The sequence below is a fragment of the Gorilla gorilla genome, chromosome 1 (assembly GCF_029281585.2).
Source record: "Gorilla gorilla gorilla isolate KB3781 chromosome 1, NHGRI_mGorGor1-v2.1_pri, whole genome shotgun sequence".
In the NCBI taxonomy this organism is placed as follows: domain Eukaryota; kingdom Metazoa; phylum Chordata; class Mammalia; order Primates; family Hominidae; genus Gorilla; species Gorilla gorilla.
Window position 1 is genome coordinate 49242361 of NC_073224.2, and position 15283 is coordinate 49257643.

Genomic DNA, 15283 nt, shown 5'->3' on the forward strand with positions numbered 1-15283 from the left:
ACTCCAGGCCACATGCCTTTTCTGGTGAATTATTTTTAAAGAAGAAATAATGCCAATCTTATATAAACCCTTACAAGGAAACAAATATATGAAACACTACCAGCTGGCTTTATAAGACTGTCATGGCTTTGATATCAAAATCTTATTAAGGACATTACAAGAAAGAAAATTATAGTCTTATCTCTAAAATATGTTAGGAATGGGATGATGAAAGTGTTCTAGAATTAATTGGCGGTGCTGGTTGCCCAATGTCTTAGTCTATTTGGGCTGCTATAACAAAATACTATAAACTGGTTAGCTCATACACAACAGAGATTTATTTCTTGTAGTTTTGCAGGCTGGGGAGTTCAAGACCAACACTGGCAGATTCAGCATCTCCTCCCATGGTGGGAGGGCCAAAGGAGCTCTTCCGGGCCTCTTTTATTAGGACGCTAATCCCATTCGTGATGGCTCTGCTCTCATGCCCTAAACATCTTTCAAAGGCCTCACTTCCTAATGTCATCACTTTAGGGGTAAGGATTTCAACATATGGATTTGGGGTAGACTCAAACGTTCAGACCATAACACACAACTTTGTGAATATACTAAACACCACTAAATTGTATAATTTAAAAAGGTAACTTTTATGATACATGAATTATATTTTAATAGAAACATCTAAAATATATCATAAAAGCATATTTGCCATATATAAAAATGAGTAAATATTATGACTGAGTTGATTTATTTTAAGAATGTAAAATTGAAATTTAAAATCATTTGCCTTTCAAAAATGTACTCAAAACAATTTGTTGCATTAACAGAAAAAGAGAAACAGATATGATTACATCAATATATGTAACTAAAGTGTTTGATAAACTTCAACATGATTCAAAGACAAAAATTTTTTAGCAATGAAGAATATAAGATAATTTCCTTATTTCAAAAATGGTTATCTACAAAAAGCCTACAGTAAACACCAGCTTAATGGTGAAATGTTTTAAACTTTAACTTTGAGATGTGGAACAAGACAAGGATGACATCTATTGCTACCAGTGTTCAATGTTATACTGGTGGTCCTAGCCAGCGTGGTAAAGAAGAAAGAAAATAAGGAAAGAGGGAAGGAAGGAAGGAAGGAAGGAAGGGAGGGAGGGAGGGAGGGAGGGAGGAAAGGAGGGAGGGAGGGAAGGAAAGAAAGAAAAGAAGACAAAGAGTTAAATAAAATTATAATTATTTGGTGGTTTGGCACCGTGTCAACCAGGCCAGTTTGGAATTAAGTTTTCCAGACTTACTTTCTCTGTACGGTTCTGGACTAGGGTTATAGCATGAGAAATTAGCCTGATATTTGAGAGGCAGAAGTTAAGCAACAGCCATTCCACTCTGAAAGTTGTATCCTTGGATAGAGCTGGTGAGGCACAGTGCAGGAGTGGAGGGTTCAGAAGACAGACCTTTTACCAGAGGCTTGAGAAATACATTCACATGGGGAGTTTCAGCATCCTCTGCAATGGTTCATTCTCTGTAGGCCAGGAATGACAATGGGAACTGTTGCCACTGAACTGGATTCTCTGAATTCACTTGGGGACCAAAGGACCTCAGGGTGGCAGAGTCCAAGTGGCAGCACTTAATTGCCAGAGACAATGGGGGTTCTTGTAATGCATATTTGAGCTGAAACAGCAATCAGAATGATTTGATTGAAGAGGACATTGTTATTGGGCTAATTGATCATGGAGTCTCTAAAACCAGAGTAGACGGATAGCCGACTAAAGTTTTACTTGATTTGTATAAGCGTAAGAGATTTAGGTCAAGTGAATTGAAGTCTGACTTGAATTATTGCAAAAGAAGTTCATTGTTCATCAACAATTCCTAGACTTGAATAGTTTATAGACCCAGAGCAGCACCAACGGATGGGAGACTGGATTCTTTTGAGGAAGCACCATGCTACGCAGTCAAAAGCATGTATTGTAAATCTTCCCCTAGCCTTTTCCAAGAAGACTTGAAGCCATTTACCAGGATTTGGATACAGAGAGGTTACAGAACTAGAAACAGAGATAAAAAACAGATATAGGTATAGGTGTATTATTATATTTTTCGTTTTCTCTATTTTACTAATCTTTTTCATATTTCCAGGAAAATTCCTATTCCAATTCCATGTTTATTACAGATTTCAAATAAGATGGAAGGTTTCCCAATTTGTTTTAGAAAATAGCAAAACTGTTTCTTAAAGTGGATAAACAGCAATAAATGTGTGACCAATGTCATTTGTAAACTTAGATTCTGAAGCTCGTAAACTTTCTAGTAAAAGTAACATTTTTAAATACCAAGAAGAAAAGTAAAGAAGTCCGGTTATCCAAAGAGAAGAGTAAGACAAAGATGTTATACACTGTATTTCTCTCAGCCTCAGCCTGGCCCTCACTCCATAGGTGTATTATTTTTTAATAAAGTGAGATCTTTCCATATATGCCATTCATCTGATTCTTTTTCCACATAAAACACATCTCTTTCTAGTCATTAAGTGCTTCTTTATGCTGTCATTTTTTATGGCTGAATACCATGCCAGTGTATGGATATACTTATTTTCATTCTGCATAGCTATTTTATGTTTCTTAGGGAATTCTTTATAATGGTCATTTGTACACATCTTTTTCCTACTAGTAGATTATTTCCAAACCATAGTTTAAAATATTTAGGTTACTCTAACATTTTAACTAATATAAATAATGCTGCAATGAAAAGTTTATACCAAACTACTTTAAAAAGTGTGTGATTATTTCCTAAGTATAAATTTTAAGAAGTAGGTTAAAATATATGTTCACTTCTGAGGTTTATAGTGCATGGGGCCTTTCAAGAGGATGTGTTGATCTCGTGGTACATGAGAGTCCAGGTTCTTCCACAGCTTCGCTAACCTTGAAGAGTATCAGTTTTAAAAATCTTTACTGATTTGCCAAGCAAGATGATTATTATACTGGAGGTGGTAGAACCAACATAATTTCAAGTTTATTGAAGTAAAATCAAGTTTGAAGGCTTTTATGTATTTAAACTTCTGGAATTAGAAAAGACACATCCCAGGATAAGGAAGAACTTAAAGAAAGAGTTGCCAGGAACCCCATAGGAATATTCGAGAACATTACCGCTGTCTTCAGCCGTGTGAAGGACAGATTGCACAGAAGGAATTCAGTTAAGATTTTTATTATTCCAGAGAAAAATTAGAATGTGTCGGTAAAAGAAATAGGAAGGGATATTTCAACTCACTGTCACAAATAGGTGTTTCATTATCCCAAATGACAGTATCACCTGAGATGATGCATGTGGCAGACGAGGAACCAATGAGTCGGTATCTAGAGGCAAAAAATAAGAATGTTACATTCTAAAGACACAGGTCAACTACCCAATTAAATTACTACTTCCAGAGATTACACTCTTATAGGATTCAGAGGGACATTTTCCACTTGTCAAAGGACTATCTATCACTTTCCCAAGTTTCACATTCTTCTTGGGACTTTTTGACTTTCTTTTTCATACCTTCTCAATTGGATAAGCTTTCTCTTCTTTATTACCTTATGACACTTTTTTATGCAAATCTAAGATGAATTGTAGTTTTTCCTATAAATTTCATTTTTTAAAAGATAGCACAAAGTTCTTGAGTGCAGGGAAGCTGTCATATATATACACATGTATATGTGTGTATACAGTCCTGTTGTATGTATTTCTTTGCCTTAAAATTATGGATGCATGGATGCATGGATGGGCTTTTATCAATAAGATTCATCAAAGAAGGTCAAAGTAGGCCCTTCACAGTGGCTCACCCCTGTAATTCCAGCACTTTGGGGGGCTGAGGCAAGAGGATTGCTTGAGCTCAGGAGTTCGAGACCAGCCTGGGCAATATAGTGAGATGCTGTCTATACAAAAAATTTATTAAAAAGCCAGGCGTGGTGGCACATTCCTGTAGTCCTAGCTACTCAGGAGGCTGAGGCATGAAGATCGCTTGAGTCAGGGAGGCTGAAGCTGCAGTGAGTGCTGATCATGCCACTGCACTCCAGCCTGGACAACAAAGCAAGACCTTGTATCAAAAAAAAAGAAAGTAAAAAGGAAAGAAAGAAAGGAAAGAAGGAAAGAAGGAAAGGAAGGAAGGGAGGGAGGGAGGGAGGAAGGAAGGAAAGAAGGAAGGAAGGAAGGAAGGAAGGAAGGAAGGAAGGAAGGAAGGAAGGAAGGGGATTCATAACTAGAACCAAAGGAAATCCAGGCTGATCAAAAAGAATTGAACACTCATTTTATACTTAAAATATTAAAGTCAGCAATTCTCAATTAGTATGTCTCAAACTGTTCACAGTGTGCCATAAATTTGGAATAATTTATGACATTTATTTTGCTTCACGTTAGACTCTCTGTTGTGATAGATGGTTGGGTGAAACTAGTCATAGTGAGGGTAGGGTCAAACTTGATAGTACTATACATGAAGGAATGAAGCAATGTCAAATAACAGTCACGGTTATTGGTATAGCTGAGAACTTTGCTTTATGAGTATGTAAGAAAACCTGGCAACATAAAGCTTTATTCAAACAACAAAACAGTGACAAATGGAGATCAAATAAATAGTGAGACAACAGTGGGTGCTTTTGAAGATACTTGATGCACTATTACATTATACTAGTGATTATGATGTAATTATTAATGACTTCTATATCATTTGGGATTTTTGTTGTTGCTGTTGTTGTTGTTCTTTTTTTTTGAGATGGATTTTCACTCTTGTCGCCAAGGCTGGAGTGCAATGGTGCGATCTTGGCTCACTGCAACCTCCACCTCCCGGATTCAAGAGATTCTCCTGCCTCACCCTCCTTAGCTGCTGGGACTACAGGTGCCTGCCACCACACTCGGCTGATTTTTGCATTTTTAGTAGAAACAGGCTTCACCACATTGACCAGGCTGGTCTTGAATTCCTGACTTCAGGTAACCCACCCACCTCAGCCTCCCAAAGTGCTGGGATTACAGCCAGCACACCCGGCCTTATTTTGTTTTTTAGTGCCTTCTAGTATACCACCAAAAATGAAATCATTTTCTATTGCACTGCCAACAGACATAAACACAAGTATGAAGTATGTGAACAAATGAAGTGAAGAAGAGCTGCAATCCTATATGTGCACCTCCTCCTGCCTGTTTGTCTTAGGAACAAGGGATCCTGGAGGCTCCTCTGGCTTTTGACCCCACTGAGGTTATTTCTCAAAGTGTTCTTTTTGATTTTCTAATCATGGGGGTTGGGATAGGAATGGTGAAGCAAGTTCAAACTTAAGTTGGCATTTTTTTTCCTCCATACTATTGTTCAGTGTTGTAATACTGAACATTTTAAATATGAGTCAAAAGATAACTTTATGTTCACTGATCAAGGGGAACAGATAGAAGAATATTTTAATTTATTAAACTTGTGTCCCAAAGTAGATTAAGCAATTGAACAAATAATGGTTTGAACACTTCTCATTCAGAATGTTTGTGAGGAAGTAAGGCAGAGAGACAAAATCCATGCTACTTATTGTAAGGGGAGCCAGGGACTCTCATATCCATTTGAACAGATTGAAGCCTTTACATCCTACCCTACCTTTTTGGATCTCTTGGGGAAGAGAGAGTTGTGGATTCACAAAGTTAAGCCATGGTTCAGGAAAAGCCATGATCATTTCGTTTCCAGAAACCACATACAGGATGTGGGTGAACATGTCTAGACTTTTGGGAGTCTCCTCCCCAGGGCCCCGCAGAGGGACAGTGAAGCCTGGGATATTAGTCCCATTTCCATTTTCCTTCTTAATCTATGTGCCTTGAACCAGGTGGATAGGTTAGGAAAAAATGAGAATAAAAAACAAATCCTGTGAATTATTTAGGTTAGCACATTTTCAACCTTAAATAATGAGATTCAGAAAATATATTTAAGGATAGAGTTTATTTGAGCACAAAGGTTAAGGGTAGACACCTGGAAGACACCAACTCCAAATGAATGGGGTCAGCACTCCAAAGTGGAGGACGTAAGGTATCACTTACATAGGCAGAGACAGAGAAATTTTAGCAGGATTATATTTTCCATATGGGACCATGCATAGTTACAGCATTTTGATTGGTTACAGATTGCTACATTCCAAGGAAGATTACTTTATTGCTCCCTGAAAAGGGGTAGTGATCTGAGGGGAAGCCCATCCCCTTGGAAATTTAGTAGGAACTTTAAAAAAAAAAAAAACTTTTTACTTTGAGATAATCAGATTCACATGCAGGGAATAGTACAGAGAGATCCCAGGTACTATTTACTCAATTTTCCCCTAATAATAACATTTTGCAAAACAATAGTGCAACATCAACATTAAGATATTGATACAGTTATAATCCACAAATTTTGTTCAAATTTCCTGTTTTACCTGCACTTATTTGTGTGCGTGTCTGTTTATGCACATATGCCCATGTATTTATGTCTATGCAGTTTTAAAAAATAGACTTTGTGTTTCAACACAGTTTTTGGTTCACAGCAATAATGAACAGAAGATACAGAGATTTCCTATGTACTCCCTGCCCCTATACATGGATAGCCTCCCCTATTATAAACATCTTTCACCAGGGTGGTATGTTTTTTGCAATTGAGGAACCTACACTGACACATCATGGTCACCCCAAGTCCATAGTTTATCTTAGGGTCCACTCTTGGTATTGTACATCATATGACTTTGGATAGATTTATTATGACATGTACCTACTGTTATGGCATCATACAGAGTAGTTTCACTACCCTCAAAATCCTCTGTGCTCTTCCGATTCATCCCCTTCTTCCCTAACCCCTGACAACCACTGATATTTTCACTGTCTCCATAGTTTTGCCTTTTCCAGAATGGCATATAGTTGGAATCATATGTTATGTAGCCTTTTCAGATTGGCTTCTTTCACTTAGTGATGGTGAAAAAAGGTTCACTATTTAAGGTTCCTCTATGTCTCTTCATGGCTTGATAGCTCATTTCTTTTTGGTATTGAATAATATTCTATTGTATGGATGTACCACAGTTTATCCATTCCCTTGCTAAAGGACATCTTGATTGCTTCCAAGTTTTGGAAATTATGAATAAAGCTGTTATAAACATCTGTGTGCAGATTTCTTTTTTTTTTTTTTTGGTGTGAACATGAGTTTTCAATTCCTTTGGATAAATGCCAAGAAGGATAACTGCTGGATAACATGGTAAGAGTATGTTTAGTTTTATAAAAAACTGCCAAATTATCTTTCCAAGTCGTGGTACCATTTTGCATTCCTACCAGCAATGAATGAGAATTGTGTCCCCCTTACCCCGAAATATATTGATGTCTTAATCCCCAGTGCTTATTAATGTGATCTTATTTGGAAATATGGTCTTTGGAGAGGAAATCCAGTTAAGATGAGGTCGTTAGTGTGGGCGCTAATCCAATATGATTGGTGTCCTTATTAAAAGAGAGCACTTTTGACACAGCCATACACAGACAGGAGAACAGCATGTGAGGACACAGACCCAGAGGGAAGACGGCCATGTGAGGACAGAGACAGAAACGGGAGTTCTGCTGCCACACGCCAAGGAAGGCCTGGGGCTCCAGAAGCTGGAAGAAGCAAAGAAGGATCCATCCTTACAGGTTTTAGAGGGGAGCATGGCTCTGCCAACACCTTGATTTTGCACTTTCAGCCTCCGGAACAGAATTTTAAAAACTTCATTTGTGTTAAGCCACCCGTTTTGGAGTACTCTGTTACAGCAGCCCTAGCAAACTACTTGTGCTATGACCATTAAGATTTCTCTCACACAGCTGCTCAATGGCCTTCCCTTTCTTCCAGCAATGTCCCCTCTGGGTTAAGGCTGTTTGTGTGATTTGACTATACTCTTCCCCCATTTTCTTCCTTCCCACCCAATGAATGCCACACTTTTCATATATGCTCCGCCTTGGTTTCCAGCAAGGATACAGATGATTTTCCCCCGATCTTGTCATACCTTTGCTCATTTCAGTCAGGAGCTAAACATCTGTGTTGAAGCCTTTAAAGAGCAGATGGTAATAGTTTAGTTGTCCTTTCTGAGATATGACTAGAAGGTAGTGTGGCTGTGTTAGAACTCTTGAACCAAGAGATGTTGGTTCAAGAGATGCCAACTCACCCTTTAGTACAAGAATATTTAATTTGGGATCCGAACTGGATGTCTTTGATCACATGCACCATGCCATTCACAGGATCTGGAGGATTACGACATGATTTACCTACAGGAAAGAAACAGAATTTTGGAGCCAAGTAGAGTAAACTAAAAACTTTTTTTAGTACATAAGGTCTCAACCTGCCTGTAGCTTACTGAGGAACACATGCAGTTCTGATGGTTCCACAGATTTTGCTACCTTGAGGAAACTCACCAGACTGCCTCAGGATCAGCTCCCTTTCAAAAAAACTTTCCTTTCAGATCTGTTTCATCCCCATATTATGCCTCCCAGAAAAATGTAAACTTCGTTATTATCTGTAATTCAGTTCAACTGGTATAATCCAAAGATCTCAAAGCCCAAGACTGTCGCATCTTTTAGTTATTTAATCCACTTCTCTTTCTTGTCCCAAGTCATTCATTACTTAATTTTAGTCATGAAAATGGGAGACCCCCAGTGAATGGGGATTTTCCCTCAATCATGTCCCGCAATGACTGTTTCTCATGAAATAAACTTGTAATGAAGGCGCCAGGAACTCAAAGCAGTAACAAGGTATGATCTACAAGAATAATTCTCATATGTATTGCACCTTGGCAAACTAATTGTCATATGCAACTCAGTTACAAAATTTGAACAAATTGAATCAGATCTTACAGATGTTTGACTAACAGGCGGGTTCCCACTCCAGAGTTACTTACGTCTGCACCTGTCCTTAGCACCAGTCCAGACTGAGTTTTTTAGGCAGATGATAGAAAACGGTCTTCCATAATAACCAGGGCGGCATTCATAGTTTAGATGCGTCCCAATGGGAAACTCAAACTCATCAGTTAGGTTGGTAGGCCTGGCAAATGGAAGCCATTCTGGGGCATTGCATTGACCTGGAGATCAAGACCATAGCAGCATCAAAGTTAATGGAGAAATTACCATACTTTTTTTTCTTTTTTGAGACGGAGACTGGCTCCATCACCCAGGCTGGATTGCAGTGGCGCTATCTTGGCTCACTGCAACCTCCGCCTCTTGGGTTCAAGCAATTGTCCCTACCTCAGCTTCCTGAGTAGCTGGGATTACAGGTGCCCACCACCACACCTGGCTAATTTTCGTATTTTTAGTAGAGACGGGGTTTTACCATGTTGGCCAGGCTGGTCTCGACTCCTGACCTCAGGTCATCTACCCACTTTGGCCTCCCAAAGTGTTGGGATTACACGAGTGAGCCACCGTGACCCTGTTGAAATTCCCATTCTACCTTCTCTTTCTCTCCAATATACTTCATAGATCTGATCAAAAAAGAAAAAGAACACTTCAATAATAGCCAAGGGGTGCAGGAGTGGTGGCTCATGCCTGTAATTTCAGCACTTTCAGAGGCCAAGGTGGGTGGATCACTTGAGGTCAGGAGTTTGAGACCAGGCTGGCCAACATGGTGAAACACTGCCTCTCCCAAAATACAAAAAGTTAGCAGAGCATGATTGCACTTGCCTGTACACATGCCTGTGCACAGCTACTTGGGAGGCTGAGGCAGGAGAATTGCTTGAACCCAGGAGGCAGAGGTTGCAGTGAGCCAAGACTGTGCCACTGCGCTCCAGCCTGGGTGACAGAGCAAGATTCCATCTTAATAACAATGATAATAGCAAAGGGACTTATTCCTTTACAACAGTAGTCCCTTTTTAGCACCTGGGACTGGTTTTGAGGAAGACAATTTTTCCGTGAATGGAGGGTGCAGGGGAATGGTTTTGAGATGGAACTGTTCCACTCAGATCATCAGTCATTAGATTCTCATAGGGAGCATGTAACCTAGATCCCTCATATGCACAGTTCACAATAGGGTTTCTGCTCCTATGAGAATCTAATGCTGCCACTGATCTGACAGGAGGTGGAGCTCAGGCAGTAATGCTTGGCTGCTCACCTCCTACTGTTCTGCCCATTTCCTAACAGGCCACTGGACAGTATCAGTCCATGGCCCAGGGGTTGAGGACCCCTGCTTTAAAAGATGCCTCAGAAATGGGCTCCTTTTTAAAAAATCAGCATCCATCCATTCAAAAAGTCTCTGCCAGTTTGAAGGCAACTAAGCTATTTATATCATCTTTCACTAAAGGATAAGGTGCATTTCACAGCTTCAAAATTTAGTTAATCAGTAAGTGCCTGTGCTGTGGCTTCCTCTCTCCCATCATCATGTATAATTCTTTCTTGTAACAAGATCAGTCAGTGAATCCAATCTGTTAATATTTATTCAAATCTTCTAGATACTTTACTGATTTTGGGGGGAGTACTTGTCTTACTAGATACTAAATGAGTTGTGTTAAAATATTTTATTTATTGTACATTTGTCTATTTCTTTTTATAATGTTGTCCATCTTTTATTTTATATATTTTGAGGTTATTAGGATTATAAAAATTTAAATTGCTATATTTTATGGTAGAGCAACCTTCTTTATTATAATAAAATATCTCTGCCTCTAGAAATGAATCTTGCCTAAAATTCTACTTTGTTTACTTTATTTGTGGGACAAATAAAACACAAATAACATGGGAGATTTACTCCCCAGTATATAAATGCTTATTTTGAATATACAGTAGTCACCCACTTATCTGTGGGGGACATGTTCCAAGACATTAGCCGATACCCAAAACCTCAGATAGTACCAAACCTGATAGCTGTCAATTAGAACACATTTCTGTTCACATCTTCTGCCCACAAATTTAATGCCTTTCCCCTCTTAGCTAAGCACTTAGCATGCACTGTGGTTTTAACTTTTGCAGTTTGAAGTGTGACAGCAAAACTAGCACAAATTTATTTTTCCTTCTTCACAATTTCATCGATAGAAGATTCCTTCTTACCTTAGGTCTTAGCAACTTCAACATACAATGTTTTTCTTTCCTTATTAAGTGGACAACTTTCACCTTTTCACTTAAAGGAAGCACTTGTTACTAAACCGGACCCTAATGGTAATGAACTCCCTTATTAGGCTCAGCTAAAATTTCGAGAATCTATATGGAAAGGTGTGGTAGGCTAAGTAAGGACCTCTCAGAGATATCCATGTTCTGATCCCTGAAGCCTGTGAATGTTACCTGTAATGGCTAAAGGGCTTTGCAGATGTGATTAAGAATCTTGAGATGGGCAGATTATCCTGGGTTATCTAGGTGGACCTTAAATGTGATCACAAGGGTCCTTATAAAAGGGAGGCAAGAGGGTGAAAGGAGACAGAAGAAGGATATTCAGAGACACTATGGTGCTGGTTTGGAAGGTAGAGGAAGGAGGCCATGAGCCAAAGGATGGAAGCAGCCCCTGGAAGCTGGAAAGAGCAAGAAAACCCCTGCTCCCCTGGAGCCTCCACAAGGAACACAGCCCTATGGATCTATTTTAGGTGTCGGCCTCCAGAACTGGAAGAGAATACATTTCTGTTGTCTTAAGCCACTAAGTTTGTGGAATTTGTTACAGCAGCAATAGGAAATTAATACAAAAAGAGAATGGTATATAGTATTAAAAGTGTTGGGTTCATAGATTGAAGCTTGAACCCAATGTCTTCTACTTAATAGCTATGAGGTCTTAGGCAAACCGCTTAATCTTGCTGAGCCTCAGTTTCATCTTCATAAAGGGAATAATATTTTCCTACCAGGTTTGCAGGGAGAATCAAAAGCAGTATATGCTGCCACATACACAGAAGGCACTTCATAAATTATACTTACGATTATTACCCTTAGAAAAGGGTAGGGGGACTTCTAAGAGTTAAATTCGATTATTCCGCTAAAGTGGAAGTGCTTGCTTTGCTTCCAAGAGTTCATTTTCTGCTCCTTTGCAGAACTAGCTTGGAATGAGCCTGTGCTGTCGGGAATGCACTGGATGACTTCAGTGACTGGTGACCTCAACTCTCCTGAGTGAACGTGCCCCGGATTCAGCCTGGGACTTCTCATCTGCATCTCATGAGCTCCATCATAGTGCCCACGGGACCCCGGACACAGAGAATTCCTAAGGTTGCCTTTTCCCTGTTGTCAATGGCTTTAGTCAGAATTGGAAGCCTAACTCTGTGCTTTCTACTGAAGCAAAGGATGATGCTCCAAGAAAGCTCATATTTCTTACTTATTTTTCCCAGACAGCCTGTATCCGTCATCACACATTTGCTTTATTAAGCCAGCAGTTGTTAAGCAAGGAAGCCCTTGTCTATGTTTCCTGCCTCATCTCGTGCTCCTTGGTCCCCTCACCAAGGTGTGGCCCTTTCCCCTTTTTCAGTTTCCCAAAGACACACATTTTTCCCGTCTATGACATTCCTTCTATGTGACGCACCTTTGTCTTCACTCTGACTTCAATTCTTCCTTCAGGCATCTGCTAAAATGTCACTTTCTTATCGAAGCCTTCCCCAGCCTGCCTATGGCCATACCACCCTGAACACACCCAATCTCATCTGAAGCCTTCCCTGACCCTCTTAGGGATTTGGAATCTAAACTACTTCCCTCTGCCCCACCCTATAATAATTTCTAGTCAGACCCTTTGCTTTTCCTTTCATATCAATAATTGTTTGTTATTACAATTTGTGCTTTTTATCTTTGTGTGCTTTTAGAAGTATCTATTTCTCTCAATAGATATTAGATATGCATAATTTAAAGGCAAGAGATGATGTGTTTTTTTGTACCTCTAAATTAATACTTAGTCCTGGTGCTTAACACTCAATTATAAGAACTCAATGCATATTTGTTGCAATGAACAAAAAATGAAGAATTGCTTATAAAACTTAAAAAAAAATCAAGAATCCAAGCTATGTCCCCCAAATCTCTGATTTAGTGGGTCTAGGTTAGGGCCCAGGAGTCTATTTTTAAAAATTTTCACAGCTGATTTTGATAGATAACAGCACTTTGAGGATACTGTAAAAAAAAAAAAAAACTGAGTAAAACAGTTCCTGTTATTTTCAGTGTTATGCATTCACCTTTCCTCTAGTTGATATGTGGGATGAAATACAATTTTGATATTTGTCTTATCCATTGATGCTGGACAAAGGAAGAGATTCCATGTGAAGTGCCTAGCGCCAAAAGCTGTATTGAGAGAGGGTAAATGTCACAGCAAAGCTTGCAACGAGAGGAAGGAATGAGACCTAAAGTAACAAAACAAATTGAATAAACCATTCTTGGAAAGAAGTTCCTTCCCCTTAATTACATAATATTCTTACCTGCATAGTAGTATATGAATAGTATAGGTAATTATAAAAAGCAAAGTTGTATAATAGCTCAAAAAAGGAATATATGAGCCTTCAACAAAGAAAGCTTGATGTAGTTTCCTTTCTCTCCTTTATTACCAATCCCTCAATTGTGACTAGTTCCTATGATAAATATATTAATATAAAATCCACAAACTGAAGACCTACCATAATTTTAAAAGTTTTTATAGCTTTATCAAGATGTATTACATAAAATGATTGATGAGTATTTGAAGTGTACAATTCGATTACTTATAACATACGTATGCATTGTGAAACCATCACCAAAATGAAGACAATAAACGTTTCCATCATACATCCCACCCACACAGAGTTCCCTCATGCCCTTCTGTAATCCATCCAAACATCCACTTCCTTCTCTAGGCAACCTTCAATGTGTTTTCTCTTACTACAGATTGATCTGACTTTCTAAAATTTCATATAACCCAAATCACTTCGTTTATATCCTATCATATAAAGGAAATAACTCAGGTGGTTTTCTCTTACTACAGATTGATTTGACTTTCTAAAATTTCATATAACCTAAATCACTTCATTTATATCCTATTGTATAAAGGAAATCACTCAGGTTTTTTTTTTATGGTTTAGCCTTCACACAGCATAATTAGAGATCCATCTAGGTTGCTGCATGTATACAAATTATTTCCTTTAGTTGCTGGGTAATATTCAACTGCATAAATATATCTTAATTTAGTTTATCCATTTACTTGTTGAGGGACATATGGATTGTTTCCACGTGTTGGCTATTACAAACAAAACTGCTATGAAAATTCATGTGCAAGTCTTTGTGTGGACATATGATTTCATTTCTCTTGGGCAAAAACCTAAGAGTAAAATGTTGAGTGTGTGTCTAAGGTTTTAAGAATCTGTTGAACTATTTTCTAAAGTTAATGTTATAATTTTACCTGCCAAATAGCAGTATATTATAATTCCAGTTACTCCACCTTATTGCCAACACTTGGCTTGGTCAATCTTTTTCATTTTAGCCATTCTAGTGGGTATATATTGTTATCTCATTTTGGGTTTTGTCTTGTATGACTCAGCCCACTTTCACATTCTCGTGGTTCAGATATTCCATTCAAAGCAAGCTGATTTATTCTGTGCTATATGCACAATTAACACATCATCACTTTCATGTCTGTTGCAATATGAGCTGCCAACCTAAAGAACACTCTGCTTTCCATTCTGCATACTTACCTTTTAAGGAATAGATTTATACTTGCTTTGCTTAGGCACCTCTATCAGTTTAAAAAAAGAGCATGCCCTTTCAAATATAAATTTATAAATTATATATGTACACAAACATAAATTATATGCCTCAATATAAATTTTTGAAATACAGATAAATATTTTAAATGCTTTGTTAATCATCATGACTTAGCACAATCATTAGCTAACATCTAACGGGACAAAAAACAGTCACATTGAGTCTCTCTGTTCACAATAGTGAATGTAAAGCTTATTTCGACAGTCTTCATGATACTTTCTAGGTTTTTTGGTTTCATCAAGTTGTGATCAGTTGTGATTAGACTGACAGCATTTCTTCTACTTAATACCTCTGACAAAAAATGTGTATACATGTGTCTTTGCGGAGAGGGTGAGAGGGATTGTCAACTCTGCCATTTTCTTGTTTTCTGGAGTTGGTTTTATTACCGGGATCTTCACCCAGTATTTCTGTGTAGGACACTTTTGATGTTACCTGTCCAAATGTGAAGGTTATTTTAGATTAAAATAGATAATATAAATCACACATCCACTCATCTGAGCATATGTAAACCAAAATACACCACAAAGCACAGAAAGCAAATTGGAACTTCCCTTGTATCTTGCACCTTTATCTAGCAGGGATAACCAAACCAGATCCTATATGAGGACCACGTGAGGGCGCCAGAGTCCACCCTATATTAAACACTGCCTGGTAAAGCTTAATTCGTGTACTATTTTAT

The 15283-nt window shown here is 38.4% G+C and overlaps 1 protein-coding gene across 1 annotated transcript in view; it reads right to left on the bottom strand.

Annotated features, from left to right (window-relative positions):
* The window catches only part of CR1 (complement C3b/C4b receptor 1 (Knops blood group)), a 125118-nt gene that overhangs the window by 106458 nt on the left and 3377 nt on the right, over positions 1 to 15283 (bottom strand). The window contains exons 2-4 of the mRNA XM_031014458.3: positions 8835 to 9014; positions 8106 to 8205; positions 3229 to 3314 (exon numbers count right to left, since the gene is read on the bottom strand). Coding sequence (XP_030870318.3) covers positions 3229 to 3314; positions 8106 to 8205; positions 8835 to 9014 — 366 coding nt within the window. The remainder of the gene's footprint in view (positions 1 to 3228; positions 3315 to 8105; positions 8206 to 8834; positions 9015 to 15283) is intronic.